Source organism: Bufo bufo, chromosome 1, assembly GCF_905171765.1.
Source record: "Bufo bufo chromosome 1, aBufBuf1.1, whole genome shotgun sequence".
In the NCBI taxonomy this organism is placed as follows: Eukaryota; Metazoa; Chordata; class Amphibia; order Anura; family Bufonidae; genus Bufo; species Bufo bufo.
The window spans coordinates 147511990-147533747 of record NC_053389.1 but is presented as its reverse complement, the minus strand read 5'-3'; the positions used below and the strand labels follow the sequence as shown (position 1 = coordinate 147533747).

At 46.6% G+C, this 21758-nt stretch overlaps 1 protein-coding gene across 2 annotated transcripts; it reads right to left on the bottom strand.

Moving 5' to 3' along the window:
• Window positions 1-810: 810 nt before the first annotated feature.
• Window positions 811-21032, bottom strand: UBIAD1 (UbiA prenyltransferase domain containing 1). Of its 2 annotated transcripts, none has more exons than XM_040430357.1 (3): window positions 20926-21024; window positions 10347-10931; window positions 811-1793 (listed from the first exon to the last, which is right to left on the bottom strand). In XM_040430357.1, exons 2-3 carry the CDS (start codon window positions 10900-10902, stop codon window positions 1306-1308), a joined length of 1044 nt encoding a protein of 347 aa, XP_040286291.1. In that variant the 5' UTR covers window positions 10903-10931; window positions 20926-21024; the 3' UTR covers window positions 811-1305. The 2 variants fall into 2 exon arrangements, with proteins under 2 accessions (XP_040286291.1, XP_040286282.1); XM_040430348.1 differs by having other exon boundaries at window positions 812-1793; window positions 20904-21032.
• Window positions 21033-21758: the final 726 nt, after the last annotated feature.

The following is a 21758-nucleotide window of genomic DNA, read 5'->3' as shown; positions in this document are numbered from 1 at the left end:
GTGACTCCACCAGCAGAATAGTGAGTGCGGCTCTGGAGTATAATACAGGATGTAACTGAGGATCTGTACAGGATAAGTAATGTAATGTATGTACACAGTGACTCCACCAGCAGAATAGTAAGCACAGCTCTGGAGTATAATACAGGATGTAACTGAGGATCTGTACAGGATAAGTAATGTATGTACACAGTGACTCCACCAGCAGAATAGTAAGCACAGCTCTGGAGTATAATACAGGATGTAACTGAGGATCTGTACAGGATAAGTAATGTAATGTATGTACACAGTGATTCCACCAGCAGAATAGTAAGCACAGCTCTGGAGTATAATACAGGATGTAACTGAGGATCTGTACAGGATGAGTAATGTATGTACACAGTGACTCCACCAGCAGAATAATGAGTGCAGCTCTGGGGTATAGTATAGGATGTATAATAACCGGCTAAGGCTACTTTCACACTGGCGTTTCTGGGTCCGCTTGTGAGATCGTTTCAGGGCTCTCACAAGCGGCCCAAAATGGATCAGTTCAGCCCCAATGCATTCTGAATGAAAAAGGATCCGTTCAGAATGCATCAATTTGGCTGCGTTTGGTCTCCGTTGCGTTTTTTAGACGGTCAATAAAACGCAGCTTTCAAACTTTTTGGTGACCGTCTGACGATGCGGAGCCAAACGGATCCGTCCTGACTTACAATGTAAGTCAATGGGGACGGATCCGTTTTTCACTGAAAACGGATCCGTCCCCCATTGACTTTCAATGTAAGTCAAGGCGGATCCATTTTGACTTAGACTTTTTTTTTTTTATGAATAATGCAAACGGATGAACGGATACAAGCGTTTGCATTATCGGTGCGGATCAGTCTGTGCAGATACAAGACGGATCCGCACCAAACACAAGTGTGAAAGTAGCCCAAGTAGTACACAGATCGTATATTCATAAGTAATGGCCAAAAGACAACTGTCATTCACTAATAGAAAATGAAGAACTTAGTGGGAAGGGCGAGTTGATTATGTCCCAAGCTTAAAGGTCATAACATGAAGTCATACAGAATTACATGCGGATTACTGAAACGCAACAGCTCTGACATGAATGAGTCTTAGAGTCACAATGAGGATGTCGGGCTTGTCTGTTGTCTCTTATAACCCCATATGGTAATGTCAGAATGGGGGGATAGTGCAAAAGTTAACTGGAGACTCATCCCTGAGGTCCTTGCTCCTCAAACACAAAATGTGTAGGTATCCCACGGACCAACACCCACAAGTGCAATTTTAGGTTCTCTGCTCTAGTTCACAAATTCTGTATCTTTACTAGAGTTTAGGGAGGGTCCCGGGGGGTGCCAAAATGATGCCAAACACATAAAAGAGCCCAACAAATAGGTTGAGTTTGGCCGTTCTTTGCGGGAGCCTGGTGAAGTTCTGGCTTCTAAACTGTCTCTCCAGAGAAAATGCCAAGGGGATGGTGAGGAGCGGCAAGGCCATACTGATGGTGTAGCGGGTGGCCAGAATGCAGAAGATGACATACGGGAGGAAGACGAGCAGGTTGTAGAGCATGTAAGACAGCATGGGGCCGATGAGAATGGCCAGGGTCACTATGCCAGCCTGACGGTCTGAGTCCATGTCCCGGGTGTTGTTGCTGTGTAAGATAGCTTCTGTGCTCAGAGCCAGCGGCACCGCATACAGCAAAGGAGTGATGGACAGGTAACCGACCTGCACTGCGTGAGCAAACATGACTGCCAGGGGCCCGAATGTTATGAGGATCACCAAGTCTCCCAGAGCCACGTACTTAAATCCAATTCCTGCAGGAAACATAAAACACTTCATTATCAGCAGAGCTTCACATGGAAATAGATCTAGGGGAACGGCCCCCTCAGTCCCAAAACATGATGGCAGGAAAGGGGGAGATATTGCATCTTGGTGCTGGAAACAAGAGTATAACGCAGCTCCCGTCCTGACCAGGTTGCATAGCATTATATTGATTTATGATGCTGTGTAACCCTTACAGTTCTGGAATGTATTGGATAACACTGACATAATGCTGTCACTGTTAATCAATACATTCCAGAACTGTAAGGGTTACACAGCCTCATAAATCAATATAATGCTATGCGACTCAGCAGTGCTTGGAGTTCAGGACGGGAGCTGCTGCATACTCATGATGCGAGTCCGGAGTGAACAACTTGCTCATCTGAAAGCGGCCACAGTCTATCTTTTAGTGGAATGAACATACAGAAAGCACACGGATCCGTATGTCTGTACCGCAAAAAGACAGAACATGTCCTACACCTGTCCAAAAACGTGGACCCATTGGAGTTAATGGGTCCACAACAAATATTAATGCAACGTAGACCGAATCTATATTTTGCGCATCCCGGATTTACGGACCACAAAACAGACACGGTTGTGGGCATGAGGCCTTAAAAGGGGTTCTCCGGAAATTAAGAAAATGAAAATACTTAAATCTTACTTTATAATAAATATATTCCCAAATACCTTTCATCAGTTAGAATGGCTACTTTTGTCTACGGAGCAATCACTAGGAGAAATAAAATGGCCGGCGTCCTACCAGTACACACAGAACCTGTCCTAATCACACAGCAGGACAAGTTACTTCATAACACTGAGCTGAAGAGCTGCCTCATCCTCCTCTCTGCTCTGTGGGAATGGAAATGAGGAGGAGACATGAAGTACAGAGAGGAGGTGGGGGGTAACGAGCAGCAGCACTTGTGTGCAGTCCCCATTACCACAGCCTGTCCTGTCCATCCTCTCTGTATTTCATGTCTCCTCATGAAGTCCATTCCTACAGAGATTCAGCTGAAGATTTTATCATCTGTATTCAGGATCATAATCCCTGACAAGCAGAGCAGAGCGGAGGATGAGGCAGCTCTTTACCTCAGTGTTGTGAAGTAACTTGTCCTCCTGTGTGATTAGGACAGGTTCTGTGTGTACTGGTAGGACAGCGGCCATTTTGTTTCCCCTGCTGATTGCTCCCCCGACAAAACGAGCCATAATAAATAATGAAAGGTATTTGGAAATATATTTATTATAAAGTAATATTTAAAGGGACCCTGTCATGTGGATATTTGATTATAATCTAACTAATTATATACAATCATTAACTACTAAAAAGTACCTTAGATGTATTCACTTACTGGTGTGACAGATGGTTACTTCATAATATACACACAAAGATGCCGCATGCTAATGAGCTGATTTGAGTCCAGCGTGATGTCATTGAGTCCAGCGTTTATTTAATTAACAGCTATAGCCACTCCCCTGCCCACCTTCTGCTGATTCCTATGGAAACAAACTGTCATTCAGCAGCAGGTGGGCGGGGAGAGTCAGGAGCTCATGAATATTCATGACTCATCATTATCAGCTGGAGCTTTTCAAAACAAGATGTTGGCAGATTGACTGGGTCAATTAAAGAAAGTGACCCAGCATTGTGCTAAGAGAATCAGTCACTTATTTATGTTGCCCTTAGTTAGGACACCATAAAACTGGTGACAGGTTCCCTTTAAGTATTTTCTTAATTCCTGGAGTACCCCTTTAAGTAATATATAAATAAAAAACAAAACAAAAAAAAAACTGACCACAGTGATCCCACCATGTCACAGTCAGGGACATCTGAAGCAAATACAGTTGCTCCCTGTATCTCAGCTTCCTGGAAGGCAGTGAGCGTTACACGCTTGCAGCAGGATTTTGGGGGTTAGTGTACTTTCACACTAGCGTTTTTCTTTTCCGGCATAGAGTTCCGTCAAACGGGCTCAATGCCGGAAAATAACTGATCAGGCATATCCCCATGCATTCTGAATGGAGAGTAATCCATTCAGGACGCATCAGGATGTCTTCCGTTCAGTCATTTTGACTGATCAGGCAAAAGAGAAAACTGTAGCATGCTACGGTTTTATCTCCGGCGAAAAAAAACTGAAGACTTGCCTGAATGCTGGCATTTCAATGCATTTTTTTTTTTACTGATCAGGCATTTTAATGCCAGATCACTCTGCAGCAAGTGTGAAAGTAGCCTTAGGCCTCTTTCACACTTGCGTTGTCCGGATCCGGCGTGTACTCCACTTGCCGGAATTACACTCCGGATCCGGAAAAACGCAAGTGTACTGAAAGCATTTGAAGACGGAACCGTCTTCCAAATGCTTTCAGTGTTACTATGGCACCCAGGACGCTATTAAAGTCCTGGTTGCCATAGTAGGAGCGGGGAGCGGGGGAGCGGTATACTTACAGTCCGTGCGGCTCCCGGGGCGCTCCAGAATGACATCAGAGCGCCCCATGCGCATGGATGACATGTCCATGCGATCACATGATCCATGCGCTTGGGGCGCCCTGACGTCACTCTGGAGCGCCCGGGGAGCTGCACGGACGGTAAGTACACTGCTCCCCCGCTCCCCGCTACACTTTACCATGGCTGTCAGGACTTTAGCGTCCCGGCAGCCATGGTAACCACTCTGAAAAAGTTAAATGTCGGCTCCGGCAATGCGCCGAAACGACGTTTAGCTTAAGGCCGGATCCGGATCAATGCCTTTCAATGGGCATTAATTCCGGATCCGGCCTTGCGGCAAGTGTTCCGGATTTTTGGCCGGAGCAAAAAGCGCAGCATGCTGCGGTATTTTCTCCGGCCAAAAAACGTTCCGTTCCGGAACTGAAGACATCCTGATGCATCCTGAACGGATTTCTCTCCATTCAGAATGCATTAGGATAATCCTGATCAGGATTCTTCCGGCATAGAGCCCCAACGACGGAACTCTATGCCGGAAGACAAGAACGCAAGTGTGAAAGAGCCCTTACAATAGTACAAATTGAATTGTCAAGTTATAGAGAAGTCAATATGCAGAATAAGGCAGGCCAGAGTAAAAATATTCAGTGGTCCAGGTACAGTAAAGGTTCAGATAGCTCTGACTGGGTATAGCCAACTGTATCTCAAATACATCAGTGACGGTTTTAAAGTGGAAGGACAGCTTATACCACTATTTACCTATAGATACTAGTCTTATCAGCGGGGAGCACCTCAAGTGGCTGTCGTCGGAGCACCCGCCCTGAAAAGAGCGACCCCCAGCCTGTTGGAACCTTGGACCTGTGCTAGATTACCCTGTTGCTTACTAGACCCTCATAGCCCCAACGTGCTTCGCCGGGTCCTCCGGCTCATCAGGGAGCAGCGCCACGGGTAGTTGCAGTACAGAATGGCAGTGGCAAGTGAACTCTGCAAACCACTTTCTTTTAAGCACCAAGTCCCTTCCATAATGAGGGCTCGTCAACGCGGGCGTCCAATCTGGGGTGGAGGGCTGGAGCGTGCTAATTTGCACAAACTCCCTCCCACCTCACTCACTGAGCAGCAGCACCAGCGTCACGAGGGGCGGAGAAGTTGCCATGGAGACGACCGACGCTTCCCCAGCAGGTGTGTTTATGTCGTGCCTACCTAAAGCCGCACATGAGGCATCTCTTAGTTCAAGCCAAAAATACTTATTAGTCTGCATTGCTTATAATATACAGACCAACAATTACTGTATATACAAGGAGGCTGGTGTTAGCCACCAATCTACAGTACACAGGCAAATATATGATGAAGAAATACATATATATGGGTGACACGCTAGGGGTCATGGAAGGGTGACATAGAAATGCCGCCAGCAGATCCCCTCAAGGACTGTCACCCACATATAAGAAAGAGAGAGACTTACATATAGGATCTAGCTGAAATCACACATCAGTATAGACTTGCGGTATGATTAGTGCTTAAAAGAGCAAATTTAAGACATCTCATAGTGTCTGATAAGAAAGGCTTAAATGAAAGCACTTCATTCAGACCATCAGGGGTAACACTCTTCATTAGGGTTTCTGTCACCAGAATTAACCCTATTAACCACCTCAGCTCCCCTAGCTTAAACCCCCTTAATGACCAGACCACTTTTTACACTTCTGACCTACACTACTTTCACCGTTTATTGCTCGGTCATGCAACTTACCACCCAAATGAATTTTACCTCCTTTTCTTCTCACTAATATAGCTTTCATTTGGTGGTATTTCATTGCTGCTGACATTTTTTGTTATTAATTGAAATTTTTGCAAAAAAATTACATTTTTCACTTTCAGTTGTAAAATTTTTCAAATAAAACTACATTTCTATATACATTTTTCTCTAAATTTACTGTTCTACATGTCTTTGATAAAAAAAATGCAATAAGTGTGTTTGCGCAAAAGTTATAGCGTTTACAAACTATGGTACAAAAATGTGAATTTCCGCATTTTGAAGCAGCTCTGACTTTCTGAGCACCTGTCATGTTTCCTGAGGTTATACAATGCCCAGACAGTAGAAACACCCCACAAATGACCCCATTTCGGAAAGTAGACACCCTACGGTATTCGCTGATGGGCATACTGAGTTCATAGAAGTTTTTATTTTTTGTCACAAGTTAGCGGAAAATTATGATTTTTATTTTTCTTACAAAGTCTCATATTCCACTAAATTGTGACAAAAAATAAAAACTTCCATGAACTCACTATGCCCATCACGAAATACCTTGGGGTGTCTTCTTTCCAAAATGGGGTCACTTGTGGGGTATTTATACTGCCCTGGCATTTTAGGGGACCTAAAGCGTGAGAAGAAGTCTGGAATCCAAATGCCTAAAAAATGCCCTGTGAAATCCTAAAGGTGCTCTTTAGAATTTGGGCACCTAGGCTGCAAAAAAGTGTCACACATGTGGTATCGCCGTACTCAAAAGAAGTAGGGCAATGTGTTTTGGGGTGTATTTTTACATATACCCATGTTGGGTGAGAGAAATATCTCTCTAAAAGTCAACTTTTCCCATTTTTTTATACAAAGTTGTCATTTTAGAGAGATATTTCTCACCCAGCATGGGTATATGTAAAAATACACCCCAAAACACATTGCCCAACTTCTTCTGAGTACGGCGATACCACATGTGTGACACTTTTTTGCAGCCTAGGTGCCCAAAGTGGCCCAAATTCTAAAGAGCACCTTTAGGCTGGGTTCACACGAGCGGATGCCGTGCGTGGCATCCGCTCCGTGAATGACAGCCAAGACCCGATGCAGACTGCAGAGGCACGGAGCATTAACATGATTGATAATGCTCCGTGCCTCTCTGTGACCTCTTTACTACGAAATCACAGTTGTCACTGTGATTTCGGAGTAAAGAGGTCACAGAGAGGCACGGAGCATTATCAGTCATGTTAATGCTCCGTGCCTCTGCAGTCTGCATCGGGTCTTGGCACTCTTTGACGGAGCGGATGCCACGCACGGCATCCGCTCGTGTGAACCCAGCCTTAGGATTTCACAGGGCATTTTTTACGCATTTGGATTCCAAATTACTTCTCACGCTTTAGGTCCCCTAAAATGCCAGGGCAGTATAAATACCCCACAAGTGACCCCATTTTGGAAAGAAGACACCCCAAGGTATTCCGTGAGGGGCATGGCGAGTTCCTAGAATTTTTATTTTTTTGGCACAAGTTGGCGGAAAATTATGATTTTTTTATATTTTTTTCTTACAAAGTCTTGTATCCCACTAACTTGTGACAAAAAATAAAATTTTACATGAACTCACCATACCCCTCACGGAATACCTTGGGGTGTCTTCTTTCCAAAATGGGGTCACTTGTGGGGTATTTATACTGCCCTGGCATTTTAGGGGCCCTAAAGCGTGAGAAGAAGTCTGGAATCCAAATGCCTAAAAATGCCCTCCTAAAAGGTGCTCTTTGGAATTTGGGCCCCTTTACGCACCTAGGCTGCAAAAAAGTGTCACACATGTGGTATCGCCGTACTCAGAAGAAGTAGGGCAATGTGTTTTGGGGTGTATTTTTACATATACCCATGTTGGGTGAGAGAAATCTCTCTAAAAGTCAACTTTTCCCATTTTTTTATACAAAGTTGTCATTTTAGAGAGATATTTCCCTCACCCAGCATGGATATATGTAAAAAGACACCCCAAAACACATTGCCCAACTTTTCCTAAGTACGGCGATACCACGTGACACTTTTTTGCAGCCTAGGTGCGCAAAGGGGCCCAAATTCCTTTTAGGAGGGCATTTTTAGACATTTGGATTCCAGACTTCTTCTCACGCTTTAGGGCCCCTAAAATGCCAGGGCAGTATAAATACCCCACATGTGACCCCATTTTGGAAAGAAGACAAGGTATTCCGTGAGGGGCATGGCGAGTTCATAGAAGTTTTTTTTTCTTGGCACAAGTTAGCGGAAATTGATTTTTTTTTGTTTTTTCTCACAAAGTCTCCTTTTCCGCTAACTTGTGACAAAAAGCTCAATCTTTCATGGACTCAATATGCCCCTCAGCGAATACCTTGGGGTGTCTCCTTTCCAAAATGGGGTCACTTGTGGGGTATTTATACTGCATTGGCATTTTAGGGGCCCTAAAGCGTGAGAAGAAGTCTGGAATATAAATGTCTAAAAAATTTGACGCATTTGGATTCCGTGAGGGGTATGGTGAGTTCATGTGAGATTTTATTTTTTGTCACAAGTTAGTGGAATATGAGACTTTGTAAGAAAAATAAAAATAAAAAATCAATTTCCGCTAACTTGTGACAAAAAAAAAAATCTTCTATGAACTCGCCATGCCCCTCAAAAGTGATCTTTTTATAGCGCCGCAACGATTTTACGGTGTTTTTGCAGTGATCAGAAAAAAAAAAAATTCTGTCACTGCGGTGGGGCGGATTGAACGCAAGTGTGCGCACAAGATCAGGCCTGATCGGGCGAACACTGTGTTTTTTGTAGCGCCTATAAAACATGTCCTATTCTTGTCCGCAATTGCGGACAAGAAAAGGCATTTTCTATATAGTTCTGGCAATGTGCGGATCCGCAAAATGCGGAAAGAACATTGCCGGTGTCCGTGTTTTGCGGATCCGCGGTGTCCGTGTTTGTCGGATCCGTGGGTCCGCAAAACACATACGGACGTCTGAATGGAGCCTTACAGGGGGGTGATCAATGACAGGGGGGTCATCAGGGAGTCTATATGGGGTGATCACCCCCCTGTAAGGCTCCATTCAGACGTCCGTACGTGTTTTGCGGGTCCGCAAAACACATACTGACATCTGAATGGAGCCTTACAGGGGGGTGATCAGTGACAGGGGGGTGATCAGGGAGTCTATATGGGGTGATCAGGGGTTAATAAGGGGGTTAATAAGTGACAGGGGGGGGGTGTAGTGTAGTGGTGATTGGTGGTACTTACAGAGCTGCCTATGTCCTCTGGTTATCGATCCAAGCAAAAGGGACCACCAGAGGACCAGGTAGCAGGTATATTAGACGCTGTTATCAAAACAGCGTCTAATATACCTTTAAGGGGGGCCGCACTGGTTACAATTAATACTGCGGAGGGAGGGGGGCCCGCACTGGCCACCAATAAGTTAAATACAGGAGGGGGGGGTCTGCACACAGTTCTCAGTATATTCTAACTTGAAGCGTCCCCATCACCATGGGAACGCTTCTGTGTTTAGAATATACTGTCGGATCTGAGTTTCACGATGTAACTCAAATCCGATGGTATATTCTAACATAGAGGCGTTCCCATGGTGATGGGGACGCTTCAAGTTAAAATATACCATCGGATTGGAGAAAACTCCGATCCTATGGTATATTAATAGGGACTCCTGACTTTACATTGAAAGTCAATGGGGGACGGATCCGTTTGAAATTGCACCATATTGTGTCAACGTCAAACGGATCCGTCCCCATTGACTTGCATTGTAAGTCTGGACGGATCCGTTTGGCTCCGCACGGCCAGGCGGACACGAAAACGCTGCAAGCTGCGTTCGGGTGTCTGCCTGCTGAGCGGAGGCCAAACGGTGCCAAACTGATGCATTCTGAGCGGATCCGCATCCACTCAGAATGCATTGGGGCAGTACGGATCTGTTCGGGGCCGCTTGTGAGAGCCTTTAAACGGAGCTCACAAGCGGAGCCCCGAACGCTAGTGTGAAAGTAGCCTAAGGAGGTTCTGAAAATAGCTGGGTGCTGGCTTGCCTATTTCCAGAGGTCCCATAGCAGCAAATGAAGAGATGGAGAGGTGGTAGTGCATGTCTCCATTCACTGCTATGGGACGTCCAAAAATATGTGTGTGCTCGACCAACTATTTTCAGAAGCCTCACAGCAGTAAACTGAGAGGACACCGCGCATGTGTGGTGTGCTCGCCTTCACTATGGGGTCCCCAATCTGGAAGTTGGACCCCGCACCTATATGACATTGATGGAATATCTTAGTGATACGCCACAAATGTTGAGATGGGAATAACCCTTTAAGGTATTTATTGCAGAATTGTAGTAATCTTACAAATTGTACTAATAAAGTACAAGAAACATAAGGAACTCATTCAGAACCCACCTCCAGTATAGAGGAATGAACTGGACAACCCTCCGAAATATATAAGCGCCATGTGCTCCAGCCTCAGCTTAGACAGGAAATACAAGCAGCCAGCGCATACACATCCCAGAGTGTAGAGGAGAACCCCGAAACGGACCACGTCCTGCGGCTTCAAGATCTGGTCAACCAGAGTCCTGTCGTCACTTTTCTTGTGGTCGATGCCTTTAGAGAAGTCATAGTAAGTGTTCACTAAGTTCCCGGCCCCGTGCACGGCTAGGACGGCCACAGCGCACATCAGGAACACCACAAGGTCCAGAGAGCCGTCTGAGCGGTAAGCGAGGGCACTGCCTAATGCCACAGGGGTGAGGGAGGCGCTGAAGCTCCAGGGACGCAAGGCCAGGACATAGCTGGCACATTTCTGCTTCCAGCCAACTAATTTTGGCACAGCTTGTTCAGTAACAGGTTGGTTGATGCCATTCGTGAAGGTGGGAGGATCTTCTTGGTGGTCGCCGAAGCCAACTTCATTGAAGACCTCAGTGCTGATGCTAACGTTATTGACACCATTATCAGACTTCATGGTCCCGGTTTAATGAGAGGAATGTGCGACTGCAACAAGAACATGACAGCAATCATTTCTGCTCTGTTATCAAGATCTCTGCTTGCTGATGGTGAATGGAAACATTGATTACTTACCCTGCTTACACATCACACTTATGAGAGCTCTTCTAAGAAACTGTACATATGTGTGAACAGGTCTAGGTCTGGGCTTACAGTCACTGAAAGAAAACACAACTTTCCATTCACTGAAAGCAAGATACTGACTACATTTAGCCCTTTAAAATGGAGCTTCTGGATTAAGGGATTACTCACGGTGTAATATGTTTCAATTCATCAACCTCAAACACTCTGCTTTCCCCAAGTTCCTGCAGCATTGCCCCTAAGACAAAGGAACATTCCTACTTATCTGCTCCACCCCGCCTCCATCTTCCAGTGCCGGCACCGTTTACATCCGCTAGGCTATGGAGATGGTCACATGCCCTGCTACACCCAATGACTAGCTTCTGTGGTGATGTGGCCACAAGCAGCACGTCACCACTGAAGCCAGTCATTGGTTGGAGCGGTGCATGTGACCAGGTCCATAGTCAGCCGGATGATAGAGAGCAGAGGACCACAGCAGTGTGGTGCGGAGAAGTATGAATCTTCTGTTTCAGGAGCCATCCCGCAAGCACTTGAATACTGGAAGACCCCTTTAAAATAATCTACCAGCACAAAATGCAACACAATCTGAAAGCAGCATGTTATAGAGGAGCTGAGCAGACTGAGCTATAGTTTTGTGGAAAAAGATTCACTAACACTTGTAACTTATACATTTCTATCTTTGCATTTTTCTACCTCCTGTGAACAGCTCGGTACAGGAGGGAGGAGTTATCAGTGACTGACAGCTATCTCTGTATGGACACTTACCCACACAGTGCTGTCAATCACGGACAACTCCTCCCTCCTGTACCAAATGCTGTTCACAGGAGGTAGAAAAATGCAAAGATAGAAATGTATAAATGACAGGTTTTACCGACTCTTTTCCCATGAAACTATATTTCAGCCTACTCAGCTCCTCCTGCTCTATAACACGCTGCCTACCATGTATTTTGTGTTGACAGGTTCCCTTTAAGACTTCTCCAAGCTGAGAGTCTGCTATAACTATATCCAGTCAAGACAATATTTTGTGAACTTAAAGGGAACCCGTCACCTAAAAAACGCCTCCCAAACCACCAGCATTATCTTAAAGTAGCCAGCAGTATGTTCCTAAGGCCCCTTTCACACGGGCGTTGCGGGAAAATGTGCTGGTGCGTTACGGGAACACTGTAATGCGTTTTGCACTCACGTGAGAAAAATCGCGCATGTTTGGTACCCGAACCCAAACTTCTTCACAGAAGTTCGGGATCGGTGTTCTGTAGATTGCTATTATTTTCCCTTATAACTATGTTATAAGGGGAAATAATACATTCTGAATACAGAATGCATAGTAAAATAGCGCTGGAGGGGTTAAAAAAAATATAAAATAATTTAACTCGCCTTAGTCCACTTGATCGCGGCCCGGCATCTCCTTCTGTCTCCTTTACTGAACAGAACCTGTGGTGAGCATTCATTATAGGTCAAGGACCTGTGGTGACATCACTCCGGTCATCACATGATCCATCACCATGGTAAAGGATCATGTGATGACCGAAGTGACGTCACCACAGGTCCTTGACCTATAATGAATGCTCACCACAGGTCCTGTTTAGTAAAGGAGACAGAAGGAGATGCCAGGCCGCGATCAAGTGGACTAAGGCGAGTTAAATTATTATTTTATTTTTTTTAACCCCTCCAGCGCTATTTTACTATGCATTCTGTATTCAGAATGCTATTATTTTCCCTTATAACCATGTTATAAGGGAAAATAATAATGATCGGGTCTCCATCCCGATCGTCTCCTAGCAACCGTGCGTGAAAATCTCACCGCATCCGCACTTGCGATTTTCACGCAGCCCCATTCACTTCTATGGGGCCTGCGTTGCGTGAAAAACGCAGAATATAGAGCATGCTGCGGTTTTCACGCAACGCACAAGTGATGCGTGAAAATCACCGCTCATGTGAACAGCCAATAGAAATGAATGGGTCGGTATTCAGTGCAGGTGCAATGCGTTCACCTCACGCATCGCATCCGCGCGGAATACTCGCCCGTGTGAAAGGGGCCTAAAGATATTTTTCTTCTTCCGGCCAGATGCACTAAAATCTTGAAAAACGAACTTTAATCCCCTGTATGCTCTATGTAACAGCAGAGTGAAGTCAGGGGGAAGCGGCCTCCTCACTTCACGTCAGGATAACCACGCCCCCTTTCCATGCCCCTTCGCTTTTGATTGACAGCCAATAGCTTTCAGCTGTTCAGCAAAGCCGGCGGAGTGTGAGTGCGCGTCAGACGTTCACGTGCGCAGCTGTCAGAGGTGAAGGGGCAGGGAAACAGACGGATGACGACTGATGCAACAGGATCCTGTTTTTTTTTCCTCTCTTCTTCTGACGAATCAGAACAACGGAAAGCTAAACGGTGATGTGAACTCAGCCAAAGGCCTTGTTCACATGACCGTTGCCGTATTGCGGCCTGCATACGGTGGGTCCGCAATACACGGGGCACCAGCCGTGTGCATTCCGCATTACGGATCCATTCACTTGACTGGGTCCACAAATCCGGAGATGTGGTGCGGAACAGAACCCGACGGAAGCACTAAGGAGTGCTTCCGTGGGTTCCGTTCCTCCGCAAAAAGATAGAACTTGCTCTATCTTTTTGCGGAACGGACAGCTCGCGGACCCCATTCAAGTGAATGGGGTCATGATCTGCATGCGGCAGCCCCACGGCCGGTGCCCGTACATTGCAAACCACAATTTGCAGTCCACGGGCACGGAGGGGCAACGGTTGTGTGAACAAGCCCTAACCCTAAATAAAATCCAGTGTGACCAATTTCCTTCAGAAGTCACCTAATTAGTAAATAGAGTCCACCTAAGGCCCCTTGCAGACGAGCGAATATTCCGCGCGGAATCCGGACCCATTCATTTCAATGGGGTTGTGTGCATGTGCGTTGGTTTTCACGCATCACTTGTACGTTGCATGTTCTATATTACGTGATTTTCACGCAATACTGGCCCCATAGAAGTGAATGGAGCTGCGTGAAAATCGCAAGCAAGTGCGGATGCGATGCGTTTTCCACGGATGGTTGCTAAGAAATGTTGTTTGTATGCATTCAGTTTTTTATCACACGCGTGCAAAACGCATTGCACCCGCGCGCTAAAAACTGAACGCGATCGCAGGCAAAACTGTATGACTTTGCCTGCGAAATCGAGCATTTTTCACTGAAGGCATTCGCAACGCATCCGGACATGCTCGTCTGCAAGGGGCCTAAGTGTAATTTATTCTCAGTATAACTACAGCTGTTCTGTGAAGGCCTCAGAGGTTTGTTGGAGAACATTAGTGATTAGTGTTGAGCGAACTTGTGTTTTAAAGTTCGGCGTCTAAAGTTCGAGTTATCGAAGAATCGCGTTATGGATTCCGCTACCACGGACCATAACGGAATTTAGAATCCATAACGGGATTCTTCAATAACCCGAACGTTAGACGTCGAACTTAAAGAGGACCTTTCACCGATTCTTACCCTATGAACTAAGTATACAGACATGTAGAGCGGCGCCCGGGGAGCTCTCTGCACTTACTATTATCCCCGGGCGCCGCTCCGTTCTCCCGTTATGCCCTCCGGTATCTCCGTTCCCTAAGTTATGGTAGGCGGAGTCTGCCCTAGCGCTGGCCAATCGCATTGCAGAGCTCACAGCCTGGGAGAAAACAACATTACTTACCGGTAATCGTTTTTCTCGATACCCATGACGGCACCCAGTGCGACTCAGGACCTCCCATCAGGACAGGAAACCTGAGAAGATAAAAAGGACACACCTCCACCCAACACCAGTGGAAGAAATAAATTGTTCTCCGGAGAGAAGTGATAAGGGATTAAAGACCCTCTTATTCTTTCTTTTTTTTTTTTTTTTTTATTAAATCTATATTACTTCATATAGACCTGACTGATACTTTATATATTTTTATAAATGTATCCGTATCTGTATCTATATATGGGGAGGGAACTATCGGGTGCCGTCATGGGTATCGAGAAAAACGATTACCGGTAAGTAATGTTTTCCCCTCACCCATGACGGCACCCAGTGCGAGATAGACTATAAGTAGAGTCTAGGGGGGGGCTACAGCCTGCAGGACCTTCTGCCCAAATGAGGCGTCAGAATGGAGCTGCAACCTATAATGTCTGAGAAAGGTATGTGGGGAACTCCACGTAGCTGCCCTACAAATCTGAGCTAAGGACACATCAGCTCTTTCAGCCCATGAAGTAGACACTGCCCGAGTAGAATGGGCCCCGAACCCAGAAGGAGGGGAAAGACCCAAGGAGATGTAAGCCCTTGTTATGGCCTTCTTTACCCATCTGGCAATAACCCCGCAGGATGCTTTTTTACCCCTATTCTTCCCTAAAAACTGGACAAGAAGGTTCTCGTCTTTCCTCCATGAAGACGTAACATCCAGGTAAACTAACAAGCATCTTTTAACGTCCAAGGAATGCAAACTTTTTTCCCTGCTATTGGAGGGGTTAGGAAAAAAGGAAGGCAACACAATGTCCTGGCTCCTGTGAAAATCTGAGACAACTTTGGGAAGGAAGGAAGGCAGGGGCCTAATTACTACTTGATTGTCCTGGATGACAGTATATGGTGGATGTGCAGAGAAGGCTTGGATCTCCGAGACCCTCCTAGCAGAGGTGATTGCCAGTAGAAAAGCCATTTTAATGGACAGGATGTCAATTGGGATCTCTAACAAGGGCTCAAATGGCTTATCGGTTAGGGCTGTCAAGACCCTGTTTAAATCCCATGGAGGGGAAAGAGGCCTTACAGAAGGATGGATTCTGGCTGCGGCAGAAAGAAAACGTTTGACCCAAGGATGCATTGCTAACTGATAGTCGAAAAAATAGCTCAAGGCGGATACCTGTACTTTTAGGGTGGAGGCTTTGAGTCCCTTGTCTAACCCTGCCTGTAAGAAGTCTAAAACTTTAGGTATTTCTGGAGGTTTAAATGGATCAGGGCTAGACCCTAGAAAGGAAGCAAAGATATTCCACACTCTATTATATTTCCTGGCTGTTGTAGCTTTCCTACTGCCTAAAAGGGTGGAAACAACCTTGTTAGAGAGCCCTCTACTCAACCAGATGCCCCTGTCAAACTCCACACTGCCAATTGTAGAATCTCCGGATTGGGGTGGCATACAGGCCCCTGGAGAAGGAGGTCCTCCCTTGGAGGGATCATCCAGGGGGGGCTTCTGGCTAGATTTAACAGGGTGGAGTACCAGATCCTTTTGGGCCATTTCGGGGCTACCAGGATTATAGAGGCTCCCTCCCTCCGTACCTTCTTCAGTACGTGAGGAATTAGGGAAATAGGTGGGAAGGCATAGCCTCGTTCTCGGCTCCAATCCTGGGCCAGACTGTCCACGGCCGTGGGGTTCTCTGTGTGATTTAAAGAGAAGAACCTCTCTGTCTTCCTGTTCTTCCGGGTAGCGAAGAGGTCTATAGTTGGAGTCCCGAACCTTAAGACAAACTGGGAAAAGACTTCTTCGTTCAGACTCCACTCTGCCTGGCTGAGTTCCACTCGGCTTAAAAAGTCGGCCACCGTGTTCTCTTTTCCCTTTAGATGTATTGCAGATAGGAGCAGGTTCCTGTCTTCTGCTATTTTGAAAATTTCCTGGCAGAGGAAGATTAGGGATGGTATTTTTGTTCCGCCCTGGTGATTTATATAGGCCACTGTTGTTGAATTGTCCGAGTAAAAGACCAGTTTTTTGTCCAAGACATCTGGGACTGCCACCCTTAGAACTCTTTCTACTGCCCTGAGTTCCTTGTAATTTGATGTGCAGGCTCGGGTTCTTAGATCCCATCTTCCCTGCCAATATTTCCCATCTGAATGAGCCCCCCAACCCCACGGACTGGCATCTGTTGTTATCCGTATGGGTTCTATGAAGGACCAGGGCATCCCTGCCGAAAGATTCTTCTCGGATGTCCACCATAGGAGGGAATACCTTGCTCCGGAGGAGAGATTAAATTTTTCCTCTAGTGTTTGTGGAAGACCATTCCATTTCTTTAAGATATCCCACTGTAACGATCTTGTGTGAATCTGAGCAAACGGCACTGCGGGAATCGTAGCCGTCAGGTGCCCTAATACTGCCATCGCCTTCCTGATGGAACATCGGAAGGAGCGGAAAAGGATCCAAACATGTTTCTTTGTTGAAACTATTTTCTTCTGAGGAAGGAATGTTTTCTGAGCCCTGGAATCTAGCTGCATCCCTAAAAATACACAATTTTGAGAGGGGGTTAGGCAAGACTTTTCTCGATTGATCTTCCATCCCAGATCTTTCAGTAGAGAACACACCAGGACAAGATCCGTCTGTAACTGTACCTTCGTCTGGGCTATGAACAAAAAGTCGTCCAGATAGGGTACTAACACTATCCTGGACAATCGGAGGAATGCCACCATCTCCGCCACAATCTTTGTAAAAATTCTCGGGGCTTGTGAGACCCCAAACGGGAGGGCCCTGTATTGCAGGTGCAGAAGCTGGCCCTTTACTTGGACTGCCGTTCTCAAATACCTTTGGGAGGAGGGATGAATAGGGATGTGGTAATAAGCATCCTCTAAGTCTATACTTGCCATCCAGCAATCTTTGTATAGCAGGTCTATAGTTGTTTTTATCGTTTCCATCCGGAATCTTTTGTATTTCAGGAATTTGTTTAGTCGTTTTAGATTTAGAATCATTCGAAAGGACCCATTGGGTTTCTTTACTAGAAAGAGTGGGGAGTAATACCCCTTGCCCTCCTCTTCTATGGGAACTTGACAAACGACTCCTTTGTCCAATAACGACTGAACCTCTGCCTCTAAAACTGTGGATTTTAAGGGATCTTTCGGAGTTGGAGTGTGGGTGAAGAAATTTGGGGGGTAGGAGAGAAACTCCAATCTGACTCCCTCTGCTATCCCTCCCAACACCCATTTGTTTTGGGTGACCTTTGACCAAGCAGGGAGAAAGGAAGAGAGTCTCCCCCCAACTTGGAGCCCGGCGTCATTGCTGCTTATCTTTTTTATTATCCTGGTATTTGAAAAGAAAGCCGCTAGATTTCTTTTGAAATCGATCTCTCTCTTTCCTATCGTAGGGCTTGCCCCTCTGCCTTCTAAAGCTCTGCTGGGGCCTACGAAAAAAGGGGGGCTTCTGAGGGACAGGAAACCCCCTTTTTTTGTCAGAGGCCTTCTCCAGGATGTCATCTAAAGATGACCCAAATAATCTGTCGCCTTCACACGGAAGGGCACAGAGTCTGGCCTTAGATCCCTGGTCACCCTTCCAGGATCTAAGCCAAATAGCTCTTCTAGCCGCATTTGTCATAGCAGAGGCTCTGGCGGAAAAGCGCATCACATCAGTGGAGGCATCCGTTAAAAAATCAGCTGCTTTTGAGAAGGTGGGGAGAGAAGCTAGGAGCTCTTCTCTAGGTCTTTTTTCTTTAAGATGTGACTCTAGCTGGTCAATCCATAGTCTCAGCGACCGGGAAACCCAGGTGGCTGCGACTGCCGGTCTGAGACAGGCTCCCGATGTCTCCCAAGCCCGTTTAAGATATATGTCCGCTTTTTTATCTAACGGGTCAGAAAGACAACCTAAATCATCAAATGGGAGGGCAGACTTTTTTGCAATTTTGGCGAGTGGCGCATCCACCGTAGGGGCCCTATCCCAACTTGAGGACACTTTTTCTTCATAAGGGTATTTTCTTTTAACAGAGGAAGGTATGAAGAACTTTCTGTCAGGATTTTTCCACTCTTTTTTAATAATCGCCTGCATGCTTTCATGCATAGAAAAAACCCTATGCTTTTTAGGGCCTAATGCCTGGAAGGCCTGATCCGCAACTGATCTGGTCTGCTTAATGTCCTCCAGCTGCATAGTTGCTCGGACCGCTTTTAATAATGGCTGCGTATCCTCAGGGGAAAAGAAGGACTTCCCTGAATATTCCTCGTCCGAGGAATCTGAATTACTGGAATCTAGCTGCCCGGATTCTCTGGCCTCACTATCGGATGAGTCCATTTCCATACTATCACATTCTGTGGCTTTATCCGGGGATCTGGCACGGCCTTTACTGAATGTCTTGAAGGATGCTTTAATTAAGGACCTCATAGATCTTGTAAGGGTCTGGGACTGCTCCGCTACCAGTTTGTCTATACATGCCGTACACAGAGGCTTCTGATAGGATGCAGATAGAGTCGTCTTACAATCTGCACACTCTTTGTGTTTTGACTTGGAAGACGACTTTTTTTGGAGGCTTTGGGATCTAAGACAGAAACACCTTATTAGTAAAAAAAAAGGAACGTTCTCACCATGTGAATTTTTCCTTCCCCATCCTTAGGACCAGTACCGGACTTGCAGGCCTCAAGGGGTCCAGGGGTTCAGCGCGTCCATCTGTAGGCTCCGACATGCTTGCTAGCTGGATCCTACTTCAGCACAAACACACTGTGCCTCCGCTGGCTGCCTGCACCTGCGGCCGCATTTATAGATTTAAAAGACGCGCCTCGGCCCTCACTTCCGGGTCCTGCGCGTCAAGGGAGAAGCCCCGCCCCCCGACGTCATCGGCCAGCCCTGAAAGATGGCCCCGCGCATGCGCATAAGCGCTCAGACGCGCGGGCGCCATTCTCAAACTGGGCAAACCGGCATGGGGAGCCGCCTGAACACGGCCACAGCGGCTCCCCGCAGGACCGGCAGCGAGTGCGGGCGCAGGCAGACTTGTGGGGAGCGGCTTCCGGCACGGCCACAGAACTACCGCTCCCCAGGGATAGGTCTTCCCACGGCATAGCCACAGACCCCCCCCAGCGCTGGTGCTTCTTCTTCTGAGGTATGTCGTGCAGTATTACTGCTGCTTCTCAGGAACTCCCATCCGGAGGACAGGAAACCTGAACTGGTGTTGGGTGGAGGTGTGTCCTTTTTATCTTCTCAGGTTTCCTGTCCTGATGGGAGGTCCTGAGTCGCACTGGGTGCCGTCATGGGTGAGGGGAAAATAACCTCCCAGGCTGTGAGCTCTGCGCTGCGATTGGCCAGCGCTAGGGCAGACTCCGCCTACCATAACTTAGGGACTGGTATCTCCGCCTACTATAACTTAGTGAGCAGAGATACCGGAGGGCATAACGGGAGAACGGAGCGGCGCCCGGGGATAATAGTAAGTGCAGTGAGATCCCCGGGCGCCGCTCCACATGTCTGTATAGTTAGTTCATAGGGTAAGAATCGGTGAAAGGTCCTCTTTAAAACACAAGTTCGCTCAACACTATTAGTGATCAAACAGCATCATGGAAACCAAGGGACACACTAGACAGGTCAGGGATAAAGTTGTGGAGAAGTGCAAAACAAGGTTAGGTTATAAAAATATATCACAAGCCCTGAGCACTGTTTAATCTATCATCCGAAAATGGAAGGAGTATGTCACAACTACAAACCTTCCAAGACATGGCCATGATCCACCTAAACTGACAGCCCAGACAAGGAGAGCACTAATAGGAGAAGCAGCCAAGAGGCCCATGGTCCCTCTGGAGGAGAATTAGTCATGGGAGCGGCTGGGCTCAAACTGAGGGACGTCCCGTTATTGAGGTACTTTACATATTAATAAAAGCGATTATATAGACCAAATAAAAGACACAGGGCAGTAACACTAGTATATTTTAATGTAAATCGTGGAGACTGATGTGGTGATGCTATTAGCTCAGTAAGTGACAGTGTCCCTTTAAAAACTAAGAGGCTGTCAAGCCATCATGAAGTAAACTAGGCATGCTGGAACTTGTAGTTCCAGGACAGCTGTTCAGCCACTGGTAATGAACCACCACCTATATGGAGGACTGTCAAACTATAGGGCCCACAGGGACAGGTTAAGGCTTGCTGGGTCTTGTAGTTGCCAAACAGACCATTCAATACCGTTAGTATAGAGAAGTCATCAAAAGTACCTCAAAATGAAAGCATCCCCACCTCTACTGCTCCGTGTACAGCCCTCCCCGCCAGCACAGCCAACTCGGACAGGCTGTAATGCGCGCCGCCATCTTGATGTGTAACCTTGAAACCATTCCGGCCTGCAGTACACGGGGTCCAGCTGGTATCCGTCCGCTGCGCACAGATCAATGCACCCACGTATTCATCCGCGCAACACTAATATAGTCCGGTCACACAGTGGTCTCCACTCCAGTGGCTCTGTATAACTACAACTCCCAGGATGCTATGTTGCACATCATGCTGAGAGTGGTGCACGAGCTGGAGGGCTACATGTTGCAGTCATTAGTCCAGTACAATGTATGTTCCATGGAGTACATTTTTCAAGCCTACATTAGTAGATTGTGGTGTATGTCTCAGGTTTATCACTGCCCTCTGTATTCCTGACATGCCCCCATTACTTGGATCGGTTTGGAGTCACCCAAAAAATGTCATCCTGTCAACACATATATTGGACTGAGGCACAACCAGCAAGGTGTGGAGAATACTGAAAATGGTATTTGTATGGACCCCTTTAATGAGGGCGCCCTGCTGTTAAAGGGGCGGTTGTCTTATGAAGACACACCAGTCCAAGGTTCCTACAAGGATGTCCTATAAGAACTTTTCTGCCACTTCAAATCAGTGCCCCTGAATGGGCGGGAAGCACATACCAACCTGCAAGACCCATTCAGTTGAATGGAAATGATTTTCACTCTGCAACAAAATCTGCCGTGTGAAAACCCCAATGTGCTCGGACATTATAGCGGAGACTGACCTCTATTAGACCAAGGTTATCACACTAAGGCCTCATGCACACGGCGGGTCGGCAATCCACG

Excerpts from the sequence above, each read along its gene's own strand:
- UBIAD1 (XM_040430348.1), bottom strand. The coding sequence starts at position 10,902 with ATGAAGTCTGATAATGGTGTCAATAACGTTAGCATCAGCACTGAGGTC. Across the intron at positions 1,794-10,346 it reads TTCATTCCTCTATACTGGAG|GAATTGGATTTAAGTACGTG; the intron begins GTGGGTTCTGAA and ends TGTTTCCTGCAG.